General features: G+C 42.8%; 1 protein-coding gene across 2 annotated transcripts; it reads left to right on the top strand.

Annotated features, from left to right (window-relative positions):
* The first annotated feature begins 2,219 nt into the window (after positions 1-2,219).
* LOC140996726 (uncharacterized) lies at positions 2,220-24,916 on the top strand. Of its 2 annotated transcripts, none has more exons than XM_073467213.1 (9): positions 2,220-2,336; positions 10,957-11,051; positions 11,434-11,515; positions 12,949-13,318; positions 15,297-15,371; positions 17,848-18,980; positions 19,638-20,467; positions 20,697-20,930; positions 23,091-24,916. In XM_073467213.1, the coding sequence occupies exons 1-9, from the start codon at positions 2,242-2,244 to the stop codon at positions 23,342-23,344; spliced, it is 3,168 nt and encodes a 1,055-aa protein (XP_073323314.1). In that variant the 5' UTR covers positions 2,220-2,241; the 3' UTR covers positions 23,345-24,916. The 2 variants fall into 2 exon arrangements, with proteins under 2 accessions (XP_073323314.1, XP_073323307.1); XM_073467206.1 differs by having other exon boundaries at positions 20,697-20,945.
* The last annotated feature ends 925 nt before the right edge of the window (positions 24,917-25,841 follow it).

Below are 25,841 nucleotides of genomic sequence, written 5' to 3'. Positions count from 1 at the left end.
GTAATGTAAGCCACATGTGACTGTCCAGCACAAGCCTTATTCTTCCTTTTTAAATCCAATTTCTGCTTTAGACACATACCCTAATAATCAAGCAACATCTTTTTAAATTCCTCTCCATTACCTTTAGATCCTGTGTTGCATGATAAAAAAATCACAGCCATTTCATGTCAAAAGTGAAGCTAAGTTTTCTCATCGTATCAACACAGTCTGACGTGTTTCAGGTGTATACCATAATAATTCTGTATAGTATGTTCCCACTAGACAAATAGCAAAATGGTGCTTAATATATAACCAACTAACCAAACCAACCCAACCAACCAACCCAACCCATCCCAAACCAACCAACCAACCAACCAACCAACCCAAACCAACCAACCAACCAACCCAACCAACCAAACAACCCAACCAACCAACTAACCAAACCAACCCAACCAACCAACCAACCCAACCCATCCCAAACCAACCAAACCAACCAACCAACCCAACCCAACCAACCAAACAACCCAACCAAACCAACCAACCAACCAACCAACCAACCAACCAACCAACCCAACCAACCAACCAACCAAACAAACTTGGTGGAAAACACAACCTCCTTGGTGTGACGCCCTAATAGCACAGTTGGTAGAGCTTGTCCCCCATGTACAAAGGCTGTGTTCCTGTCACAATGGCCCAAGGTTTGGATCCTACCTGTGGCCCTTTGCCTCATGTCATCCCCTTCTCTCTACTGTTTCGCCTCACTCTTCACCTGTCCTATCAATAAGGCAAACAAATAAAGACAAATTAAACAGAAGGTGTAATAAGAGCTCTGAATTGTAATCACCAATAAAGGATGGTGATTTTTGGATGAAGAGTGAAGCAAATCTACCAGCCGCTTGCACATTTCCTGCACCAGCAAGCAGCATCTGGCTGGTGGCTGGTGCTAATTTTGTGCCCTGACGGAAACCTGTTATGGGTTACCCTTCACCCCTTTCATACTCACTTTATACCCACTAATGCAAAGGTGAGTTTGTTAATATAAACTTGAAATACTTTTTTCAGACTTAAAGGTGCAATATGTAAGATTTTAGTAGCAAACAACTGACTTTATGCTGTCTATGTATTGCACTGCAGCGATAACTACTATCTAGTAAGAGTGCCAACCAGCTAGCCCAGGCCTTTCCATGTCCAAAGCTCCTGTGGTAGCAGTGTGAACACCCAAACTCCCCTGGCCAGACCACTAGGTGCAAAAAACTAAGTTAGTGGTACCACTAACTTAGTTTTTTGCACCTATACCTAACTTTGGTGATATGGTGCCCCCCATTTGGTTTGAGGACGAATTTGACAGGTGACCAATTCTTACATATTGCAGCTTTAAGCTTAATTTGAGACATTTTGAGAGGTGACAAAACGTTTATTGAAGCACAGATAACAGTTAGCCATTGGCACTGATTCATCTGCACCTTGCAAAGATGTAGGCTAATTTTAATGCATGCTTATGGTAGTGGGAAGATCTGTGTAAGAGCAGTTGGTCCATGTTCGCTGATGCAGATATGTCGTATCCCAGTTAAACCTTTGTATTTTGTCAGTCAGTGAGGTTTTTATATGTTGTACAGAAGAAATCACAGAAGACTCAGTGTACACAGTAAGCTAACTTACACCAATGAATCATGTAGCTCCTTGTCACACAATTCGTGGATTGGAGGTCTTGCTAACCTGTTGATAAAACAAGCAGGTGAGTCTATGTGTTTGTACATTAGACAAGAAAACGTCCTCTATCTTTCATTAATGTAATTCTCTTTAAAAGACAAACTTGACCTGGATGTTTTTGCCTTCGCCACCACTTTATTTTCATAATTTCATCTCCCAGTTAGCGAGCTAATCACTCTTCTTCATCGAAACGGTCTACTTTTTTTTTTTTCTCATCTGCTTGGGTGAGCGCGTCCATTCCTCCGCAGGGGTGACCAACGTCAGATGATTTATTAGAAAGTGACTCACAGCTTGATGCATATCCTCCACAGTGCGCTCATTTACACATATCGTTTGAGAATAACACCTTTGTCCGGCTTCGGCAGACTAAAAAGACACGATAGCCGACGTTACGTGTTATTTCGCTGTCTGCCGCTCGCCGCGCACCCCTCCGCTCCGCCGCGGTGGGAGCGGCTGGAATAACCTTGGTGTGAGCCAGTTGAGCGGCTGGAGAGAAGAGCGAGAGAGGCTGAACGGCGCGGCGGCGGAAGATCAGCGATCGCTGGCGTGAACATGGCGGAGACCGTACGCTCGCTCTTCGACTACCGAGAGACACACAGCCTGGATAGCGACGGAGAAGGCATGAAACCGGCACCGCCACTGCGGGGGTGAGGGAGTCAATTAACCATGACATATACAATAGTGAAAAACTGTTTCATGACAGTGTTTTCTCCCCAATGACAGGGAGACTCGGGTGGGTGTGTGCGCGCATGTATGTGTGAGGGTGTTTTTGATGGAGCTAAAGTTGTAAACATTCGTTATTTGTCAAGTTTGTCAGCGAGCACAAGTCCAAATGAAAGGAATAACGTGTAAAAGTGGCTTGTTTGTCCGGTGCTGGCTTGTTTTTTTTACAGCGTTAATTCCACCTTACAAAGCAGCTCCAGAGAGGTGTGTGCGCGCGTGCTCGAGTTTGCGTTTGTGTACACGCGCGCGCGCATGTCTGTGTGTGCGTGACACTGAATTCACCTATTGAATGCGTGTTTTTGAGTGACGGGGTGAAGCGATATAACAAATACACACTATCTCAACAACAAAAACATGTCATGTACCCTGAGTTTGTGACTTTTTTTTGTTGCAGGTAAATCCAAAAAACTGGAGTTTGATGACAGCAGACTGTAAATAACAAAAGTTTTCAGGAACACAACTCATAATGCAACTGTTATAATCACAAAGTTATAAAAATGTTGGAATTAATACACTGTCAGAGCTTCTCTCTGTGAGTGTGTGTGTGTGTCTCTGTCTCTGTAAGTGCGCGCTCGCGACTGTGTGTAGTGCGCGCGCGCGCGTGTGTGTGGTTGTGTGAGAGTGGGAGAGAAAGGCACACACACAGGGAGGGGGAGAGAGCGTGAGAGAGAAAGGAGCAGCTCTGTGTGTGTGTGTGAGGGAGAGAGGGAGAGAGAGGGAGGGAGGGGGAGTGGTGTGTGTGTGTGTGTGTGTGTGTGTGTGTGTGTGTGTGTGTGTGTGTGTGTGTGTGTGTAGGGATGGTGGTGGTGGTGTGGTGTAGTGTGTGTGTGTGTGTGTGTGTGTCTGCATATGTGTGTGTGTGCCAGAGCAGAGGAAGGAGGAGGGAGTGTGTGTGTGTGTGTGAGGGATGGGAGGGGGAGAGAGTGTGTGCGTGACAGAGACAGACACTGTGTGTGTGTGTGTGTGTGTGTGTGTGTGTGTGTGTGTGTGTGTGTGTGAGTGAGACAGAGAGAGATGGGGAGAGGGAGGGGGAGCACAGTGTGTAAGGAGTGTGTGACAAAGAGAACAGGAGTGTGTGTGTGTGTAGTATTGAGTGAGTGAGTGAGTGAGTGAGCGGGTGAGTGAGTGAGTGAGTGAGTGTGTGTGTGGTTCTGTGAGTTTGTGTGTGGTTGAGAGAGTGAGTAAGTGTGTGTGTGTTGGGAAGACGGTGTGTTTGAGAGAGGAGAAAATTGTTTTTAAATGTGTTTTTCAGAGTGTGTGTGTATGTTTGCATGCCTGTTGTTGTGTTTGTTAGTATGTGTGTGAGCGAGAGGAATAGAGAAACTAAAAGTGTGTGTGTGTGTGTGTGTGTGTGTGTGTGTGTGTGTGTGTGGACAAGAGTGGGGAATCAAGGTGTGTTAACTGGATGGCAGAAGAGAGAGACAGAGAGAGAAAGGATTGTGAGAGACTGTGAAGGACATGTGTGTGTATGTACGTGAGAAGGAGCATATAAAAAGTGTGTGTGTGTTTGTGTGTAATTGTGTGTTGTGTGTGTGTGAGAGAGAGAGAGAGAGAGAGAGAGAGAGAGACAGATAGAGGGGAAGTGTGTTAGAGGCACAGGGAAGGGGAGGGGAGAGTGTGTTTGCGCATACGTGTGTGTTAGGAGAGTGGGGGAGGGAATGTGTTTGTTTGTGTGTGTGTTTCTGTGTGTGTGTGTGTGAGAGAGAGGGAGAGAGGGAGAGAGGGATGGGAGGTGTGTGTCTGTGTGTGAGTATGAAGGACTGTGTGTTTATGTATAACCAAGCAGTGTGTTGGTTTCAGTGTGTTAAGAGGGGATAATAATCAAATGCATGATTGGTAAAGAGAGAGGGAGAGAGAGAGTGCGTGTGATGTATTTGATTGTGTTAATTGTGTATGTGTGTGTGTGTTGTCTAAAAAGTAAAGAATAATGTTGGTGTCTCATAGATGGTACTGTAGAAACAATGCAGAAAGTGGTAAGGGGAAGGGTGTGTGTCTGTCTTTAAGAAAGTAAGAGATGTGTGTGTGTGTGCTGTTTGTGACGAACACAGAAGGGGAGGTTGTGTGTGTGTGTGTGTGTGTGTGTGTGTGTGTGTGTGTGTGTGTATGTGTGTGTATGTGACAGAGTGTGTATGTGTCTCCAAGAGAAGGGAGAGCAACAGAAGATGGAGGGTGTGTGTTGCAGGGAGATGGAGAGCACAGAGTGAGTAAGTGTGTGTATGTGTTTAAGAGAGAGGGAAAGAGAAGGGAGTGTGTGACACAGGGTGAGGATGTGTGTGTGCGTGTGTGTGTGTGTGTGTGTGTGTGTGTGTGTGTGTGCGCTTTCACTTGCGTGTGCAAGCTTTTGAAACAGAAGGGGAGGGTGAGTGTGAGTCTTGGAAACTGAAAAAGAAGGCTTGGTAGCTAGTGCATATGCTGTGTGTGTCTGTGTGTGTGTTTCTTTGTGTGTCTTTTCTGTTTTTGTGTATTTGTTCTGGAAGGAGAGGTGTGTGTATGTCTGTCTCTCTCTGTCTGTGCATGTGTGTGAGTGTGTGTGTTTGTTCTGCAGTCAGTAAGAGGGAGGGGTGTGTGTCAAGGGGGAGACAGACACAAGGTTTGTGTGTGTGTGTATTTGTGCGTATGTGTGTGTGGCTCCTAGACAAGGGCAGTGTGCTTGTGTGTGTGTCATACAGAGGGAAGGAGAGAGTGTTTATGCATCTACTTTGTTTATGAAAGAGGAAAGGACAGTGAGTGTGTGTGTGTGTGCGTGCGTGTGTGTGTGTACGCATGCTCAAAGGAAAAGTATGTTTGTGTGTATGTGCACACTGTGTGTGGGTGGTATGGTATATGTGAGAAGGGGGAGGAAGGATGGTGTGTGTTTGTATCTGTTTTATTATTGAGGATTCTGTGTGTGTGTGTGTGTGTGTGTGTGTGTGTGTGTTGAAGAGAGAGAGAGAGAGAGAGAGAGAACGTTCTGCATGAAGGACGGAGTGTACGTGAGGCTTATTGAGTGAGTGTGTGCATGTGTGCCTGCTGTGTGTGTGTGTGTGTGTGATTGTGTTTGTGTGTAATCCAAACGTATGTAGTAGAAACAGTTGCGTGACAAGAGATTGTGTACGTGTGTGTGTTTGTCTCCACAACCACACGTCATATTTGCTTGTCTGTGGCTGAGAAAGAATAATGTGTTTGATGGAACATGTGTGTGTCTGTGTGTGTGTGTGTGTGTGTGTGTGTGTGTGTGTGTGCGCAGTACAGTGTAGGAGAAAATATAATGTAGCAGATATGCATGAGTCTGAGAATCTGTAATGTGCAGATTGTATGCGTGTGTGCTTGCCTTTGTGTGTGTGTAAGAGAGGAAAAAAGAGTGTGTGTGTGTGTGTGTGTGTGTCAGAGATGGAACATGAGACTGTGGGTTTGGTTATGTGAGAGAGAGAGAGGGAGAGAAACTGAGCACTGGAGAGAGAGAGAGAGAGAAAGAGAGAGAGTGTGTGTGTGTGTGCTTGAGTGAGCTTTCCCGTGTGTGTGTGTGCGCATGTGAGCTTTAGAGAGAGGGGGAGGGGTGTGTGTGAGTGTGCGTGCGGGCTAGAGAGAGGATATTTGTGTGTACTGTGTGTGTGTGTGTGTGTGTGTGTCTGTGTGTGTGTGTGTGTGTGTCTGTGTGTGTGAGTGACTGAGTGTGTTTGCGTGCCTGTAAGCCTGAGAGGGAGGGGTGTGTGTGTGTGTGTGAGTGACTGAGTGTGTGTGTGTGAGTGTGAGTGAGCGTCTGTTTGCGTGCCTGTGTGTATGCGTGTGTTTGTGCATGCATGTGGGCCAGATAGGGGGAGGGGTGTGCGTGTGTGTGTGTTTGTGTGTGCACATGTGGACAAGCTGTGTGTGTCTATCTGTGTGTGTGCTCACGCATATGTGGGTCTTGAGTATGGACTTGTTTGTGTATTTGTGCATGCATGTGGGTTGGCGGGAGGGGACTGTGTGTGTGTGTGTGTGTGTGTGTGTGTGTGTGTGTGTGTGTGTGTGTTAGTTGGAGTGAAGAAGTGAGAGAAGAATGAGAGAATCGATTGAGAGGGTGAGACAGGGATGGAGGGAAAGATTGAGGGGTCAGCTCACTGAAGAAGTGGAGGTGAGACAGATTTGGTTGGCAAGAAAGTTCCCAGAAACTCACTGAACCAGAACTGAATACACAGACAAACACTCAGAAGACCCAAAATAATTCAGTAAAATATAAACTCTGAGGAACACTGTGTTTTTCTGGGAATAGCCGACGACCTGTTGGGATCAAGTGTAGCTCCGGACTGTTGACTAAGCCGGTCTGTGTGTCAGCATGTATGTATGTCAGTGTGAACAACTGTTGAAGCTCTGCTATTTTATGTTAATTTACTACAGACTTCTGAGTTGGCCTGGACAGTAATTCAACGCTATCACTCGTTGTCTTCCACTGGAATCGTATCAGGATTATGTGACCATTTTAGAGAATTCTGTCATCGGGAAAATCTGTTGAAGTCCGAAAGTCTGGTGAAAATAGTTCCACCTAAGCACAATTTGAATAGTTTTAACAGTTGAATAAGGATGAAATGGAGAAAGACAGTTGATTGTTGAATGTCATTCCCAGGTGTTCAAATATTGACGCTTTGAAAACCAGAGGCAATCCAGGAAATGTAAAAAAATGAGGAAGGTAATGTCGCATTTGGAGCCCTGATGAAGATCTAATGTTAACTTTTTTAGTGACTGACATTTAATGGTTGAGCCAATATAATAACAGCTTTTAAATATTTCCTTCTTCTTCTGCTTTTGGTTGGTGGCTGGGACTGAAGTTTTTGTTTTACATTTGTGACAAGTTCAGTTTTTTGCCTTGGACACCAGCTTGATTTGACCGAACAGTCGTTCAAAGTCCTACTTACAAGCCTTTTGGTGGAGCTTTCAACTGCATCCTGCAGTCTTAATCAGTGGATAGAGTTTTTCTCAGGTGTCTTGGCGATGGCTCAGCTGTCTTCCTTTTACCTGAGTATGAAAGTGGATTGTGGTTGAAATGATGGCTGTAAACAAATATGTTGATTATTTTCTTGATCAATCTATTAATGGTTTGATCTGTAAATAAGAGCCTGTCCAATATATTGTTTGGCTGATACTATCAGCTGATATAGGCCTATCACATATAGATATACATATGTATATCTATATATCTATATATATATATATATATATATATAGATATATAGATATACATATGTATATCTATATATCTATATATATATATATATATATTTATATATTGGTATTGGTGTATATGTTGTCTGTTGTATTAAAACTCTTTTTGAGACATTATAGTGCAGAAAAATATGCTTTAGGTAATTTAGGGTTGTCAAAATCCAAATGAAGTTTACTGTTTCAGTGTAGTGATGCCATTTGATGTGTTTGATAACCACATTTTAGGGAGCACTGCAAGAAATGTGTGTATTGGCTGATACATTGATAGAAGAATTTCTTATTCATAATATCAGCATTGCCCCCCGGAAATCTAATATCGGTCAGGCTCTAGTATAATAAATGTCAGGAAATGGTGAAAGATGTCGATCATTGTTTCCCAAAGCCCAAGATGATGTCCTCTAATGTCATATTCACTTCACTGTTATAGAGTAGGAAAAAAAAGTGATACACTGTTCATTTCCTTGGACATCAGCTTGATTTGAGCCTCTTTCTGGAGGTTTCAACTGCATCTCATGGTTTTAATCAACAGATCTTGTTACCTTTGAGTTTTGGTTGAAAGCTCTAGGAAAAAGCTTGTAAGTGGGAATTCAGATAAGTTTATTTTGTCAAACTATTTCCAAGGTTAAGAATGAACTGTCATGTTATTATTTCATATGTAATTTTGCATACATCTGCCATATTGTGGTACATTTCAATAGAGGTATATTCTTGTTAACATCAGTACATTGATTTCAGCCATATTGCAGATCAAAACTAGCTAAATCTGGCATAAAGAAATGCAGTATATTTATCAAAACACAGCTGTGTGTGTGTTGTTGAGGGGTGTTGGGTATCACAGAGGTTGTATTATCATGAAAGTTGTGAATTGTGTGGTAATGTGGTGTTAACAGTGTTGTGATATGTAAATACCACAATTCAGTGTTGTAGTATGGAGGAAGTTAAGACATCTTCTGGACCGATTACATGTAACAGATCATGTTACGCAGCACTGACTCTAAACTGAGAAATTTGAAGCAAATTGTTTAAGCTTTGTCTTAAGTGTGCTGTCAGCCACCACAGGTTTGTCATATGTGTCAATGTAGATCCTTTCTCAAGCTTGTATGTAAAATACATAAGCTTTCTCATGCTTTCTTGGTAATTATCATTTGATTTTTGATCACGTTGTCGAAGCCAAGATGTGTGTGTGGTTGGTGCAGAGGAAAGCTTCTCAAGGAGGAAAAAAATCTGTACATATGTGAGCACAAATGCAGCCGCACACTCTTCTTGTGCGCGCACACACACACACACACACACACACACACACACACACAAACAGGCATGCGCGCAAAGTATCACGAGTCCAGATGGGAGTGGAGTGGATCAATACAAAGACAGTGGGTCTGGTTGATATCTCTGCTGAATGAGTATCTCGCTCTCTCTCTCTGTTGTCTCTGTCTGTCTTTTTCTCTTCTGCTCCCTTTTCTTATTTTTCTCCCCCCGTCTTCTTTCTGCTGCTTTAGTTTTTCTCTCCTATCCCTTTTTCTTCTCTCTTCCTCTCCTCTGTTTTTTTCTTTTTCTCTCTCGTCTGCATGCACACACACACACACACACACGCACACACACACACAGTAATGAACACCTCAAAATCCAAAGCACGATCTTCCAATGGCCTAGATTTAAGAGCCTCCAATGTCATGCGAGTAAAAAATAGACTGACGGAAAACAATATTGAGATCTGTGGTAACAGAACTAGCCCAGAATCGGCAGAGGCAGGATCAGTTTGGCTCCTGTGAGCGAGGCGGTTTTGGCATGGATTTAGTCTGAAGAAGATAATCTCGCTTGGCCATTCTGGGCTCACACAGGTGGCTGCGTTTGAGCTCCCTGGGGTAATGGCACACTCCTTAATGGTGATCCAGGGGTCAGAGCACTCGAGTATAAACACTAACTAGATTGCAGAATCTTACTGTGGTCAGTGTGGTCTTAATTCAGAGGTTGCTGGAGAAATGCTCTAAAACAGGGTATAAGTTACTTTTTTCCCACCTTTTGACTGGAAGTTATTCTGGCAAATTATACATCGATTTGACCACTGGGATTTGTTTTACTTTGAGTCACAAAATAAAGCATCACATCCCATACTATTTAATTTAAAGAAACAGGCTGGCCAGCTCATTTGCCTATTCTTCTGTTGTTAAGATTTACATGCAATGCTTCATTTTGAACCTCAACAGTACAGACAGCTGGTATTAAACATCTGCTGAGTTTTGTTCTACCTTTTTATTTTTTCTTTGATCAGAAGGTTTCTGATTTTATGTATTTATTTATTCAGGCAGAATTCTTGTGTGGCTGTTTGTGTTTGGACAACATTTTAAAATATGCAAATTTCGTTTTTCTCATTGTGTGTTTATGTTTAAGTAAGGATTTGAAAAAAGGATTGTTTTGGTTTCAGTACTGAAACAGAGTTATCTTATCAGCACTATTATCAAAAATATGTTTTATTTTTGTTGATACATTTTCTGTGAGGTCGTTTTCTGTTTATATTTATTTTCTGCATGTAGGGCTGCAACCATTTTCACAATTAATCGATCAAAGTGAAATCTTCAGATTGCTTCTTTTGTCCAAACAACAGTCCCAAATCCCAATACTTTTTGATTGAAAAATTACTGAAACGTTAATCAATAGTAAAAAAATTGATTGTAATTTCCTTTCATTCAACTATTTGATTAATCGACTAATCACTGCAGCTCTACTGTGGTGGCAACCTTTTTGCTTTTAAAAGTGAAATAATTGCTTAGATTTCTTTTTAGGGTAAAAGGTCAAGAATGCCTAGATTTTTGATATTGTGGTAAACGGGGGACAGTATTCACATTCATAAATGAATATTTGACAAGTGAAACGGCTGAGATGCAAGAGAGGGTACTCAAATTACTGTGAGCCTCGAAATTAAAAACTTTAAGGTCTTTTATTAACATTCAGATTTACTTTTGCCCTGAGCTGTATTCAATTTCTGAACCTGATGTGTGAAGTTTCATAGACATTATGTTCAAGACTCCCTTTGGAGAGAGTTTTGCTTGGACTGAACTAATTTCCTTAAGATCGTTCAGAGCAGATCATCTAAATCTAAAAACGTTTTACTCAAGTTCCAGTCATACACAGTAAAAAGCAGTTTAAATAATCACCATGTTGTTGCTGTGTGTTTGGTTTTGTTTTTTTGGCATTTCATTTGCTATACGGCAGGGGGCGAAACGCAGTTTGGATCGATCCATTAGGTGGCCATCAGCTTATTGATCACTTTCTGACCTGATTGATGTGAAGTTTGGCCAGTAGGCCGATTGATTAAATGATAATTGCTTGTGTGTGTGTGTGTGTGTGTGTGTGTATTCTCTGCAGGCGCGGCTGTGGAAGGAAAAGGAAAGGGACACCCGTCAAAGTCTTTGTTACACACACTGAGGAGGAGAGCGTGCCTGAACACAGCTTCAGCCCAGGTGTGTGTTTGTGTGTGTGTGTGTTATATCTGCATATTCTCACTGCCATCAACTATGTGTGTGTGTGTGTGTGTGTGTGTGTGTGTGTGTGTGTGTGTGTGTGTGTGTTTGTGAGTGGTGTGTGCATGTGCATCTGTCTGTGTGGCTGTGTGATTGGTATGGGGGTGGAGCGTGTGCAAGTGAGTGTGACCTACTTTTGCGCATGTGTCTGTGTGTGTGTGTGTGTGTGTGTGTGTGTGTGTGCTTGCCTATGTATGTGCTGCGATGTGCACCTGTGTATGTGCTCCGGGAGATGGGGTGATGACCTTTGTGTGCATGTGTGTGTGTGTCCTTGCATACTTGGTGTGTAATCCTTTTATACTGACTGTTGCTGTGCTCTCAGGTGATCGTAAGGAAGCAGCAGAGAATAAACGACTCACACTGGAAGGGCCTTTCTACAACACAGAGCCTGCTGCTCACAACTGGTCAGTGTACATTCTTGTTTTTTCTTGTTTTTTATGCTGTTATGTTAAACATTTTGTACAGATATCAATGTGTATCACTTACTGGAGGTCTGTCTAAAGGCTACGTCTTTCACTCGGCTTCAAGATTCAAACAAGAATGAATGGTGGCTGATCTTAACTCAGCACTCGAGGACAGCTTTGTCTGTGAGCAGCACTTATGAATCCCTGTCCTCAGGACTCGCCAACCCTGTTGGTTTTCATTTTAGCTGTATAATCAGGCTGATTTATATCCGAGATGTCAGAAGAATGCAGTTGACTAGCCAGTAGGATAGAAAATCAGCGGCACTGTGAGGACTAGGATTGAGAATCAGTGCCCTGAAGCGCTGGCATGAGACTGTATGTGTGGATTCTTTCTGTTTGCTTTACACTCATTCAGCTGCAGTGGATCCCTTCCGCAAAGAAATAAACCCTACGGCTACAGAATGTACAATACAAGGAGGAAACATAATTACAATAGAGTCACGTCTGTTCACTAACCTTAATTGGAAAAATCCCTATTACAGCAATTTGTGACACGGACACATCCAAATCATTACGTAGATCCAAAGCAAAGCTGGATTAAAGAACCGCTATCAACCTTTAACCCATATATCTGACATATGACCCCTCTACATACGGTCTGTACAGTACTCACAATGAACTGGATTAGTTAGAATATGACAAAACAGAAAAAATGATTATTTTCATTATCATTTAATAAGACAATTATTTTTCTGAGTAACTCATTTTGTCGATAAAGTGACTGAAAGTTTCCAGAACCCAAGGTGAAGTCCTCAAATAGCTTTTGTCCCGTTAACAGTACAAAAAATTAGAATGATACCAAGTACCTCTGCCAAAGCCCAACAGTCTCCTTTTGTACTCACTCATAGAGCCACCAGCCACCTAATTATGCCAGATTTTGTTAATCAAGATCCATACATTATTCCTTGAGAAATTAACAAAAATGTTGAAAAATTATCTCAAAATGACCAAAAAAAATCCTGGATCCGTCCCTTTATCCAGATCCGCACCAAAAGTTAATGGGGTCTATTCGGGGCCAAGACTCATCCTCCATCCAAGTAACATATGTGTAACATACTCCTCTTTGGCGGAAGTAATACATACCTGTAATACTTATACAATAAAACGAGACAGAAAAACAACCAACACTGATTTGAAAACATGTGAAAAACTGGAATCTGTCAATATTTGGCACTTTAAATTGAAAAATATTGATTCATTTTTGTCAGTCAACTTTTTGTTTAGAGAGTAAAAAGTCATAACAGATACACGGCATGTCTTTCCAGTCTGACCTGTAAAACAAAGAGAAAAGCGTTGGATCAGAATAGAAACCTACCAAAGGCAATGTTGTCTGATGAAAGTGGTGATTTAAATTTTCCATCTTAACCTCCCAGTGGTCCATCAGAGCAGGCTCATGGCAAAGTCTCTTCCGGATCCAAGACCAGCTCCTGCTCAGCCTCCACACCAACCCCAGCTCCTGCTTCTTCCTCGGCCCCAACCCCGACCCCGGTCCCTGCTCCTGCCCCAACCACGGCGGCTTCGGCTCAGGCCCAGTCTCTGACCCCCGCGTCCACAGCTCCGGCTGCCCCGACGGCCTCTGCTCCAGCCCCAACAGCCAGCTCCTTCCCCCCCTCCCCTAACTGCCGCATCCGAGAGGTCCACTGTGGCAGCCAGGTGCGGTTGGTCGTTATCGCCATCCGAGACATCACCAAGGGGGAGGAGATCACTGTGGACTACAGCCTGACCGAGTGGGGAGAGAACCTGGTCAGTACCTTGAACAACAGACACACACATGCCAATGTCTTGCATTTTGTTGTCCTTGCTTCCTTGTTTCACACTGGACAAAAAACCCACAAAAAACATTTGTTAACATCTGGCTTTTGTCTGTAATGTGACTTTGTACAATCGGCATTCACTCCCGTGTTCAAAGACTGACAGTACTCACAGGTGTTTATCGGCTCTAGCTCCAAAAGCCCAGGTGAACACGCTAATATTTGCCCCTTGTAAGCAATAATATGACGCACATGAAAGTTAACGCTGCTGGCGTATAATACTTTTCCATCTTTTTCCAAGCAGCGCTCGAACATACACGCATGAGCAACCTTCAGCAGAGATTACTTACTACTTCCTTCATCATCTCCAGCAACAAAACAATGTGTCTAACTTAGAATGTCTTTGATTAAGACTTTTTGAAACAAGTTTTAAAGTATTCTGGGTTTAGTCTGGTGAAGTTTTCTGATCTGCTGCTTTTTACAGTTCTTTTACTGTTTTGTGACTTCAAACATAACACACTGGAAAAAAAACTTGTTTCCTGGCAACAGGAAAGGAGCGAATCGCCCATCTTTTAGGGGGTTTACCTTCATTTGAAAAACATGCAAATTTTGGTGTAAACCTGACAATGTTCTGATGTTTCCCGGGCAGCTCGAGTTATCAGCAATTCAACAAATGGACAAAAACGTCAAAACTTGATGTCGAGATTCTGGTTGACTCACCATTTTACACTGATGCTCAACAGTCACTCGGGAAGAAATTAGTTGTAAAGAGAAAAAAATCATCACTCCTCTCCGCTAACAGTAGCGTCAATAGACCAGAACACGACGCAGCTACAGGACATTATGTTTTGATTGAGCAGAGCTCGTCATGCTCGCTCTCACTTTACCATCTAATTTCAATTCTTATCCTAACCTCAACCAAAAAATTATTTTGACCTCAACCCTAAACTCAATTTCCAATCAAAAACCAGCCACTTTATCTCAAATGATCTCACATTTCAATTTTCTGTCTGTCCTTGGTTACTTGGTCCTCACAAGTATGGAAAGACATTCACACACAGTGCACAATCTCTGATGACTTCAGATAGGCAACCATATGTGTATTCACACACTGTTGATCAGCTTTGCACACACACACACACACACACACACACACACACACACACACACACACACACACACACACAGCTAAGCAAGGCATGGGGTTACCATGGTGATGGCTGAGCTCCATTTCTCTCTCTACCTATAGTGCTTTAGCAACAGTATCCAGGGTTATAACATGACATCTGTTCTTTTAATGGATCTCATCAGATTGGATCAATTTACTCAACTAAATGATGATGATGATACCAGAATCCGTTTATGGAAATTTAATTGACAAAATTGAGATATTGACACCGAAGGCTTTTTAAGTGGGACCACGGTTCCTACAAAACCATATTTTAACATCTGTAATTTGGCTGAGATAAAGTCTGACACAGATGTTTTTAGCTTTCTATTATCAGCTGATTGATTTGCTCCGTGCTTGGTAATCCAGCCTGAGGGTGTGGAGCGTTTTTCTCTGGGAGAAGCGCTTGTGTCGTGAGAGAAAAAACTGCTGCTTGTGGCAAGGGACAATATATAAATGGAACTGACATTAGTTAGGTAGCTAAGTTAACATTACGTCAACGGAGGGGAAAAATAGACGTTGGCACTCTGGAAATAAACTCTATATGGACACTCACCCTGATTGACAACCCTCATGTTTATTGCTCATGAGAAGCTCACAGTGTTTCAAAGCACATCTCTGTTCACGTCTTTTGTTTGGCTTGTTAGTGGGAGATTTGGAGTCCTAATCAACCTCTGTGCTCATGACCAACTGTGGAGGGGTGTCCTCCTGCTCTCTGAGTGACAGCTGAGGCTGATTGTGATGGCAAACATTAATGAGCAGTGTGCCGGCTGTTTTAATGCGACTGCTTTGTGTCCCACAGGGTTTCCGTGGTACCGTGTCTCCAGCACAACACGAGTGTAACTCTGACACAGAGAATAACAACAATATCAAAAAGGTAAGAGAAATCGCCAGTTTTGTAAAAGCACACAGACTAATCAAACATCAATTTTATTATTTTAAAAAGAGGTGACTAGACCGTACACACCAGCCAATTTTAATTTAACCGGCCACATGGTACGTTGCATTTCGAGGGATAGGGTGTTGCATTGTTGCTCATTTGCATAAAGCTGAGGTCATGGCTAGTTTATGCAAATTAGGGACGTCCTCTGGAAACTCCGTGGATTATTTCTGGCCAAAAATGTTTTTAGAAACACATTTCAGAGAAAGTTTCCTAATGAGCTGGTTTGATATCCTGGAGCAGACAGCCCACGAGTGGCGTTCGTCCAATCAGGTGCAGCCAGTAAATTTGCGTTTGTGTGGTTATCGGAGGGTGTAGCCTGTGTGGTCAAGCGTTTAAAGCTGGGAAGTGGCAAAAAATGCCCCAGTGTACCATCATACCCAGAGTTGAGGAGGGAAACATTTGACACTAAGTTAGGTTTTATAACGTTTTCTTGAATTAAATGTCAACAGAAATATAAATATCACTTGGCATTTTGGTAATCCTTAACATCCAGTTTCCTTTTATTTCCCCTGGACAGTATGGAATGAAAAATTCAAACCAAGACTGTGTGAGCCATTCCATCAAATGTGGAAATATTCAAGATGTCTGGCACATGTAAATGTGTAGTAACATTGGCTACATGATTGTCACCTGAATCTGTTGCTTGTCTGTTTGGTGCTACGCAGCGAGTTTGAACTCATTGTTTAGCTGTCCAGCCTTTAACTTTGCTGGTTCACTCTCACTGCTCTCATAGCACTGTTTCTGGCCACAGCAAGCAGCTGTTTTCAGTGAAAAAGCACTGGTGAACATAGTGGAGTGTGTATTAGCTAAAGACACGGATATTTTCCCCCGGGAGTTGATAGAGACCACAAACGGAGCATGATTCATGTACTTGTGTTTATCAGATGGCAACTGTTGACTAACAAGTTCACCATATCAACTTGAAGGGTAATAACACTACTTTCGTAGTTGTTTCTGCTGCCCCATAGTGGCTCAAAGAAAATAATTGGTTGCTGGTTAATGACACAACTTCCCCCAAATCCATCCTGACATATTTGGTTTCTTTGGAAACTTTTTGATCCTCACTCTGATTTAAAATAAACATCTGTGGGTTTGTTTGGCTGCACAGTAGAGTTAGTACTGACTGTTTCTCAGCCAGAACAGTGGTATTAAAGTCCATTTATTTTCCTAAAAAGAAAAAAAAGAATTAACAAACCAACATTGACTGAACCTTCACTGAGAGACTTCTCTTTTAAACACATACAGTAAAAAACTTTGTATCTGATACTTAATTCTACTGTCCGTAGCGTTCCTCACACTTGTTTTTGCTTCAACATCTGTGCAATAAAAAAAAACACTGACTCTCAGTACAAACACATTATCAGTCAGCAAATGTTGATGCAGTTGTGATGCGATGCTGTGCCTGCAGCAACACTGGACAACACTGATGTTGGACTCAACATAATCATTATCATCAAGTCTTCCGCTGCCTCCTCTTGACAATGGATTTATTATGTGTATAAAAGGCATATGTTATCATCAAGTTTAGGTCCTTCAAATTAAAACAGCACAAGCTACCTCACCTGTTAATGCTTAGTGTCACCATGCTGTCAGTTTTCTCATAAATGGTCTGATTGGGACACTTTGTGTGCAGACAATTCACTGTTGATTCTTTTACCAACTAGGGATGTTCCCTAATGACTAATTTTCCTGATGTTTAAATGGAAGTTTTTAATGTAGACTCATCTAAAAGTTGGTAAACACTCAAGAAAAACTCAAAATTGAGCATAATTGTCCAAAAGGTCAAATCAGAAACATTTCAGCAACATTTACAGATGTTTTTTAGCAACATTTGACGAAGAAGACAGTGCAAATGATCTCTATGTAGTTTGAAGATGTACTTCAGTTTAACCAACTAGTAATTCTGGTCCCAACTAGTGAGGGTAGCAACGTTTAATTGAGTAGTGAACCGATCATGCACATCCCTACTGTTCATCTAGTTAGTCTGGTGAAAATTACACAGTAATGTCAGTAACGACACTCAAACTATGATGATGCCAACCTGTGACGTGATCCCAGTGGTTTATGTGGGTTAAACAGTGACAATGACGTCTGTTGAGGAAAAGCACCTCTGGGCTGATGGAAGGTTTTTCTTTGCTATTGAGATAAGATAAGATAAGATAAGATAAGATAAGATATTGAGCCTTAAGATCCTGTAAAACCGATTTACTAACTTGTTATTTAGTCAGCTAATATAAACTTAGAATAAAGGAACTCAAAACAATGCAGGTTTGAAAAGGTTACAAAAAGGGAAATATATATATTGAAAAAGTAATCTGTTACTTGTATTAGTGTATGTATTGTATTAATTCAACAAAAAGCAGGTGACATGCTCTTATTTTACCACCCTGTCACTGTCTCTCATCTCCAGGAGGATGAGCCTCTTCCTCTGACAGCCCAGAGGCAGCAGCAACGGCAACAACAGCAGCAGCAGCAGCAGGAGTACGTCACCCCGTCTTGGTCCCTCTCCCCCTCCTCCTCGCCCATCTCTCACTCTGACGCCAGTGACTCAGACGCTGGAGATGAAGACAACGCCAGCCCCCGAGGGCGCGCACTACGCCGTCGCAAAAAACGGCGCGGCACTCCTTCAAAGAAAAAGACCCCCCATCGGACCCCACCTGGGCGGCCACCACCGGGCCCCCCTGCCAGCATTCCTCCTCACAACCGTCCGCTTCCTTCATCCCACTCTCCAGCCCAGTCCTCCCCTCCCTGCTCATCTTCCTCCTCCTCCTCCTCTTCAGCTAAGCCTGTGTTTAAAGCTCCAGCTCCACTGGGCTCCAACACCACAAGCAATATCAATGTCCCCAGAGGGGGAGTGTCTATAGACTCCATGCGCCAAACCTGCGAGTACTGTGGACGCCACTTCCGCTCCCTGGGCCGCCACTTAGATAAACACCATGCACACCAACCAGAAGTTTGCTCCGCCCTGGTGGAGCGCTACACACAGATGCCCCGCCTGCATGCACAGAGCACAAACCCAACCACAGCTCACACAAACACTCAGCAGCACTCGAAGTCGTCACAAGTCGCAGGTCAGAGCCGCAGTTTAGATCTTCCACAGAGTGATGTCCAGGACCTCTCCATGTCTCCGCCCACTCTCACAGCAGCCAATCAATCCCCTGCCTCCTCCGGAAGAAACTCCACCCCTCCTGTGCTGACTCCTCCTCGAGGACAGAATGCAGTGCCAGTGTCTGTCTTAAAGCGAAGCCCCCCACCTGTGACAGTGACACAGTCCAGGAAGGGAGCGATGAGGAGGCTGAAGAAGGAAATAGAGGAGGAGGAGGACGAGGATGAAGAAGATGTAGAGGTCGTGGAGGTAAAGAGGCCCAAAGAGGAGGAGGATGTTGAGGTGCTGTGCCCCCAGTCCTTCAACAGCAAGTCTGCCAAAGAGACACCAAAGGAAGAGGAAGATGAGGAGGAGGAGGAAGAGGACGAGGAGGAAAATGGAGTGATGGAGGTGGAAGATGAAAGCGGGACAGAAGATAAGGAAAAGGATCTGCTGAGGTAACTTGAGGTCTTTACCTGCTGTGTGACCAAATTTGAAAGAAGGGCAGCAACAGATGATTATTTTCATGATTCATTGATAAGTTAATTATTTTGCACAACTTTAAATAGTCGATAACTTATGCCCACAATGTGTGAATTCAGGGGTATTAATGAACAAATCGAGGGAAAAAAAGCTGCAATGATGAGTTAATTAACCGATTGTGATAGATTGACAGAAAAATAAAGTGGCAACTATTTGAATAATTGAGTAATCATGGTTGTAATTTTTTAGGTGAAAATGCCAAACATTTGTTGGCTCCATTTCTCAAAACTGATGGTCCGAGAAAACAATCTGCAGATTGATTGATAATGAAATACATAAATGTTAGTTGCAGCCCTGAAACAAATAATTCATTTTGCGCACAAATCAACTGAAAGTTCACCTCTAATATCCTCCTCCTAGGGCTGCAGTTGACAATTATTTTTAAGATCAGTTAATTGATTTTCAACCTGGAGTCTGAACCTCTTTGGGGTAATTTCCAAAGATCACTAGATGGTTGTGGAGAAAAAATACCTTTGTTCGATTAATCTTTGCTGATTAAGTTCTTGTAAGGTTTTTGAAACAAATTATTTAGATAAACAAATAAACTAACTGCCCACTGTCTCTCATTTCAGCGGCTCTGGGCGTCACCACTTGCTGCCCCTCCTCTCCTCCTTGTCCTCTCTGGTGCTGTATCTCCGTCGTCTGCAGCACTCGGCCTTCCTGTCCCTGTCTCGGCAGCTGCAGTCAGCCGAGGCCTGGCGCCTTCTTTGCCATTCCAGCCTGGCTCTCCTCATCCTGTATAACCGGCGACGTGAGTGTGAGGTCTCCAAGCTGTCCATCACAGAATATCGCTCTCGCGTCACTCCCCAGTGCCCTGTTCCTGTCCCACCTGGAGCCCCTCCAGCTCTCACCCCATTGGAGGCATCCCTGTCCCCCTTCGAGCGCCTGGTGCTTCCTCACCTCCCTAGGGTTGGGGTGCAGGGTAAACGTGGACGGGTCCAGCCCCTGATCCTCCCCCCTCACTGCGAGCCCTGTCTGGAGCTCCTCCTGCAGACACGGCAAGATGTGGGAGTCGATCCCGCAAACCCGTACGTCTTCGCCAGGCCCTACCACTCCCCTGCCACACCCCTGCGAGGCACTGACCTCCTCCGCAGCCTGGCTCGCTCAAGTGGAACCCGCAATCCCCGCGCCCTGACTCAGACCAGGGTTCGCCGGCAGGTAGCTATACTAACCCAGCTGTTGCTCTTGGGAGAAGGAGAGGAGCCTGGGCAGCCTGGAGGCAGCGCTGTGGAGCGGCTGGAGCACTTCCTGGAGAGAGAATACCATGTGACACAGAACTGTGCCGGAATTGGCCAAGACCCAGGCCTGATGGGCAGAGTGGGCCGAGTCGTGCTTTGTGGAGAGAGAGACGGAGTGCTGTTCAGAGGAATGAGCCTGAACCACATCTGCCTGGAGCTGGATGGTGAGATGTTTGGATGGCTGAATGAACGAGTGGGACTGGTGTCTTTTTGTGTTGTCCAAGACGAGCTGTATCATCCCTCCCTGTGTGGTGTCAAACATCCTCTGGCTGGAAAAAGATTATGACCCTTCCTCCAGTTTTGTCTGTGAATGGGAGATGTTTGTTAGCAATTTATGGAGAGTAGTGACTGATTAGACTGACAAAGTGTTTCTCTTTCTTGCCTCCTTTCCAGTTATGTCAGGAAACTCTGCAGACTCTTACTCAGAGGGAGAGTCTGAAGGGGAGCCGGTGAAGGAGAAGCCTGAGGCGCCCGCCCCCGCCCCTGCTCCGAACCCCACACCTACCCTGCTGTATGTCAGGAAGGGCAAGAACAACGGGCGTGTGGGACGACCCAAGAAGCTCAAGAACACCCAGCCACCCCCTCCACCACCTCCACCTCCACCGGCAAACCGAAGGAGAGGCTCAGGTCAGCCCACATCAGGTTTGTTTGGGTTTAGAGTATAGGTGCAATGGCACAATTAAAAAAGAAGAAAAATTACAAAAAGAAAATTGTGCTGGTGAGATTTCAAAAAACATCCACTTACACCTAAAAAAATATTCAGAATAAACCAAATAAAACAAAATAGAGATGATGAAAAACAAACAACAAATGAAATCACATCAGTGATAAAACAACAAAAGGAAAACAAAAACTACTTAAAATTTGAAATGAAATGTGTTTGCATGTGTATCCAAGGAGACAGGGGAGAAAACGTTCACCTCATGGGCAGTTCAAGCTGTTCGGTTCCTCAGACAAGCTCCAAGTCTATCTGAAGGTGAAGTGTACTGGTACATGTTTATCCCAGCAGGCGAAGTTCACTGGTCAAATTGCAAGAAAGGCACACTGCTGAGAGCACATTCAGCAGAAACAAAATAATGTGGACAAGTTCAGAATTCCCTATTTTAAAGTGACAAAAAAGCTTTGCTAATGAAATTTCTTCTTATCGCAGCCAAAGTTCTCCCTGTTCCATCCCACTGGTTGTTAGGTGATGTTTAAATTTAGATTCGCAAATGTTATCGTTATTGTCAGAATCTGTGCTTATAACAATCAAGAATTTTCATATCTGGGAAGATGCAAATTAATCTTTCATAAACCGTGATTTCCATTTCACATTTTAATTGTAAATCTGATATAGAGCCGCAACCAAAGATGAGCCCAAGGTGATATCTTCAGAGGTCTGTCCAGCAGAACAAAACTCAAAGATATTCAGTTTACTATCATAAAAGACAAGGAAAACCAGCTCCTGTTCTCAACGTAGGCATTTTTTTGCTTAAAAAAACCCAAACTAAAATCAGATTTATTTTCTATGGATTGAGTAATCTATTAATTGAGGAATTGTTTCATCTTAAAACTGATAAAATAAAAGCTGAGGGACACATTTGCCTTTTAAGTGAAGTGAGGAATGCTATTGTCTTTGTAGCTGAATGAAAATGCTCTCATTGGAAGTTGTATCTTCATCAGTCCCATCAACTCCCATCTACTTCTAAAATTGATACTATAGACAATCAGTGCTTGCTCACTTTCATATCACGGGCTGAAGTTTGCATTTTACAAAACTGTCAGCAAAACATGAAAACCAGTGAATTTGGTGTTAATGCTGGAGTATGGAACTTTTACATACAAATAAGTTTACAAAACAAGTTTTTCATATTCAAACCATTGCCAAATCAGTTCCATCCAGCACTGGCACACGTGTAGCTGCATTTTTCATCAGCTTATGGCAGAGAAACCTAACTGCCACCAGGGGGAGACAAAGGTTATATATTCCAGCTTTATCATACCCCTCATGTATACAGTGACCGGAATCTGGAAATGTACAAACACTGCAAGTACTTTTGGACAATGTGGCTTACGTGAACAAAAAACCTCGATAGCCTCGATAACAGCAGCTGAAAACAACCTCACCAAAAAGGTCAATTTAGTAGCTCATCTGGAGCTTTTGATCGTATCACTTAAGCTTCATCATCAGATGGAGAATAAAGTTTGAACCTCTGCATTTAAGCCAACATGAATGAGGAGTCCTTTAAGAAAAAAACAGAAAAATGAAACATCTGTAATTCTGTGACCGCGAGGCAAACTCCAACTGTGAATGAAGATCGTTTGTTATGATGGAAAGCTCCAGAACAGCTACTAAATTGAGCTTTTAGTGAAATAGTTTTTGGATCTACAATGATGTTGCCTTAAATTTGACTAAACATACTAAAATATAAAGCATTAAAGCGTTTTGACTTGCAGTGTAGATCACCATTTCCATCCTTACATTACTTACAATTGTACTATGACATACATAATTATATTGATTGGAAAGGAATAATTAGCTGACCGAGAAAATTGTGCTTTTGCTTTATCATCTATTTTACTTTAAATGGGACCATATTTACAAAATCAACATCATAAAACTAGCGACTGAGTCCATAAACTCTCTAGAAAAATGTTGGTAATAAATCAGATGAGATGTAGGGTAATTTTCTCACACGATTACACACAATTGAACATCTTTTTGCAACCAGAGGAGTCGCCCGCTGCTGGCCAATCCACTATGGTTAAAACACGCATGAACTGACATTATTCTCTCCGCACTTGTAGGAAAGCGAGGCGTTCTGAAGCGTCCCTGGTCGGAGGCGGAGCGCGCGGCAGTCGAAGAGCACCTGACCCAAAACATCACCGAGCTCCGAGTCCCCGCCAAGGCCGACTGTGAACGCTGCCTGCAGCAGTGCCCCCTGCTGGTCAGCAACCACCGCGACTGGCGAGCCATCAAGTTCTACTGCCACAACCGCATTCAGCTTCTGAAGAAAAACCAGCGGCGTGAGAGTGAGCCCGTGCCGCTCACCGTCTGCTGAGAGGAGGGAGTGACCGGGGGAGGGAGGGGTGTTGTGCAGCTGATCAGAGCAGATTCTCAAATGGTACCCTGCTGCCCAGGAAATGCACTAATTTTGAGAGGACGGTCCTAAATTTCACTCAACTCTTGTTTTTGACATGGCTTCTAATTTGACATCTGATGGCTTTTTTATTTTGAGCCATACAAGAATGGAAATTTGAATCTTTGCTGCTCTACTTCACGGTCTTAAAAATTACACGAGAGTCTTTACGGTGCTCCTAAAGTCTTGTCAAAAGCAGTGCACGTGGACGGGTGCCGTTTGAGACATGCCTCGGAGGGACTTCAGAGACCACGACACCGGCCACAGCCTATGTCGTGTTGTATATGGACTTTGTTTTCTCTCCTTCCAAAATGGACACACTAAACTGAAATGTAACCATAGGGAGGCAGTTGAGCCCTACAGTGTTGTTATATGAACGTCGTGAAGTAGCATTTAGTGTTTCATGCACTTGGAGACGTTAATAGGACAAGTGGCCTGTGCTCGGGCCACACTTTTCTTAATAGTGGCTATATACCGTAGAGTAGGCCTAACTACTGTTAACCTAGAAGAATAGCCAGATCTTTCCTCCAACAAGCTAGTTCTTCTTTTCATACAGCTGACTGTGCAATTCTGACTATGGTTTCATTTTATATGGACCTTGATTTACATGTAAGGTACTAGTTGATGAGTGAGTTACACTTTTGCAGTTACTATGATGCTTCTTTTTTTAATTAAATATGGAGCACAACATCACGACGGAGATGATTTTCCCGAGTGACAGTTGTGGGTTTCATGAGAGAGACAATTAAATGGCCTCAGAATGTTGTGACGTTACTTTCGGATACCTAAGACGTTTAGTTCAACCACATCAAAAAACTGTTGTCAAAAAGCTACCATTTCATACCATTTCCCGTTGTTTGTTTGTTGTTGTTGTTGTTTTTTTGTTTTTTTAAGCCTGTTGCACATTTGTTATTCATAGCAGTAAAAAAGGTGCTATAGGCCGATAAGCTGGACATCACTTTATATGTGGAGAGGATATTCCTCTTGGTTGTGTTAAAATTTCTGGGCATTTATCAGATAAGTGATTGTTCTGTGTCACCACGTCTGTTGCATTGTCTGTGTTGTTTTTATCCCCCCGACGGCTAGAGCTCCTCCTGTCCTTTCCCAGCCACACTACACGGTTAGCAGCTCGACCAGATTTCTGGTTTCTCGTCAGTGTTGCTGGAAATCTGCGTCCATCGGACTAAAATCTCCATGAAACCTCATGACAGATACTTGAAGTTATTTAAAACCTTTTGCAGAATCTTTATGTTCTTTCTCGCTCTAGCCTTGCCAGTTACATTGTACATAACAAATATATTATCATTATGCTAACTGGTTGTTTGTGCTAGACTATATGTAGCTTTTTCCATTACTGAGTTATTGCTATCTGTACATAAGCCTGTTTGTAAATACTCCTCAGAGAAACGAAGAAAAAACACAATGTATGACATGCCTTGGTTATTGTGTTATGTTTTTTCTTTTTTATAAGTCTTATAAAAATTTAAAGCTCAATGTTTTTGTGATGTGGTTATTCGTTTCAATCATAATAATGGTCAGTAAGTATTTACAGTTCATGAAATTCACTGTTTAAGACACTAGATGGAGGTGTTGGTTCACAAACCAAAAACAGTTCAGAGACTAGTTGTGAGAGTTCCTCCTACAGTTACAGATGTTCAGATAATTAAAGAAAATATCTTCCTTCCCTCGATGTAAAACTGGTAAGTAAGTGCATACACATACAGACATTACGACTCATCTGTAGATGTCACAGAAGGCAGCAGGTAATTTCATCGGCCTCCGTCCTCCATCCTGGTGACTCGTTGGTTGGCTCCTGATCAGACAATGTTTTACCGCAGTTCCTTGTCTTTACATCCAGTCATGGAGTCTGGGAACAGTGTCATCTACAGATTAAGTCTAAATATACACACACCATGAAACATGCCAATTTCTGCTGTACAAGTCATGCAGACGTAGACTGATGGCTAACGGAATCAGAATTGCTTTTATTGCCAAGTATGTTTACACATACGAGGAATTTGCTGTGGTCTGTAGGTGCAAAACAACAAACAATACTAATAGTACTTAAAATACATAGTAAAAATTATAAAAAATATAAACAGAGTGTGGATATGAATATAAATAGTGTGACCGATTTTAAAGAAGGCAAAGACTGTTCAGGTTTGTCCAGTTGTGCACAAAGTTTGACCTAGATTGTGCAAGGTTGCAGTAGATACTGATATTGCAATGTGCAAAATAAGAGCGTCAGTGACTAAAACTTATGTTAATGTTATAAGTAAGTAAGTGAAGTGAAGGAGGAGGGAAGGGGGTCAGGTCTAATAGTAATAGTAATAGTCAAATTCCTGCATTCAGAACCTTACTACGTAAAAGTATGTAAGTATTATTATCAAAATGTACCTTAAGTATCAAAGTAAAACGC

The sequence above is a fragment of the Pagrus major genome, chromosome 1, assembly GCF_040436345.1.
Source record: "Pagrus major chromosome 1, Pma_NU_1.0".
Classification (NCBI taxonomy): domain Eukaryota; kingdom Metazoa; phylum Chordata; class Actinopteri; order Spariformes; family Sparidae; genus Pagrus; species Pagrus major.
This window is presented reverse-complemented; position numbering and strand designations above follow the sequence as displayed.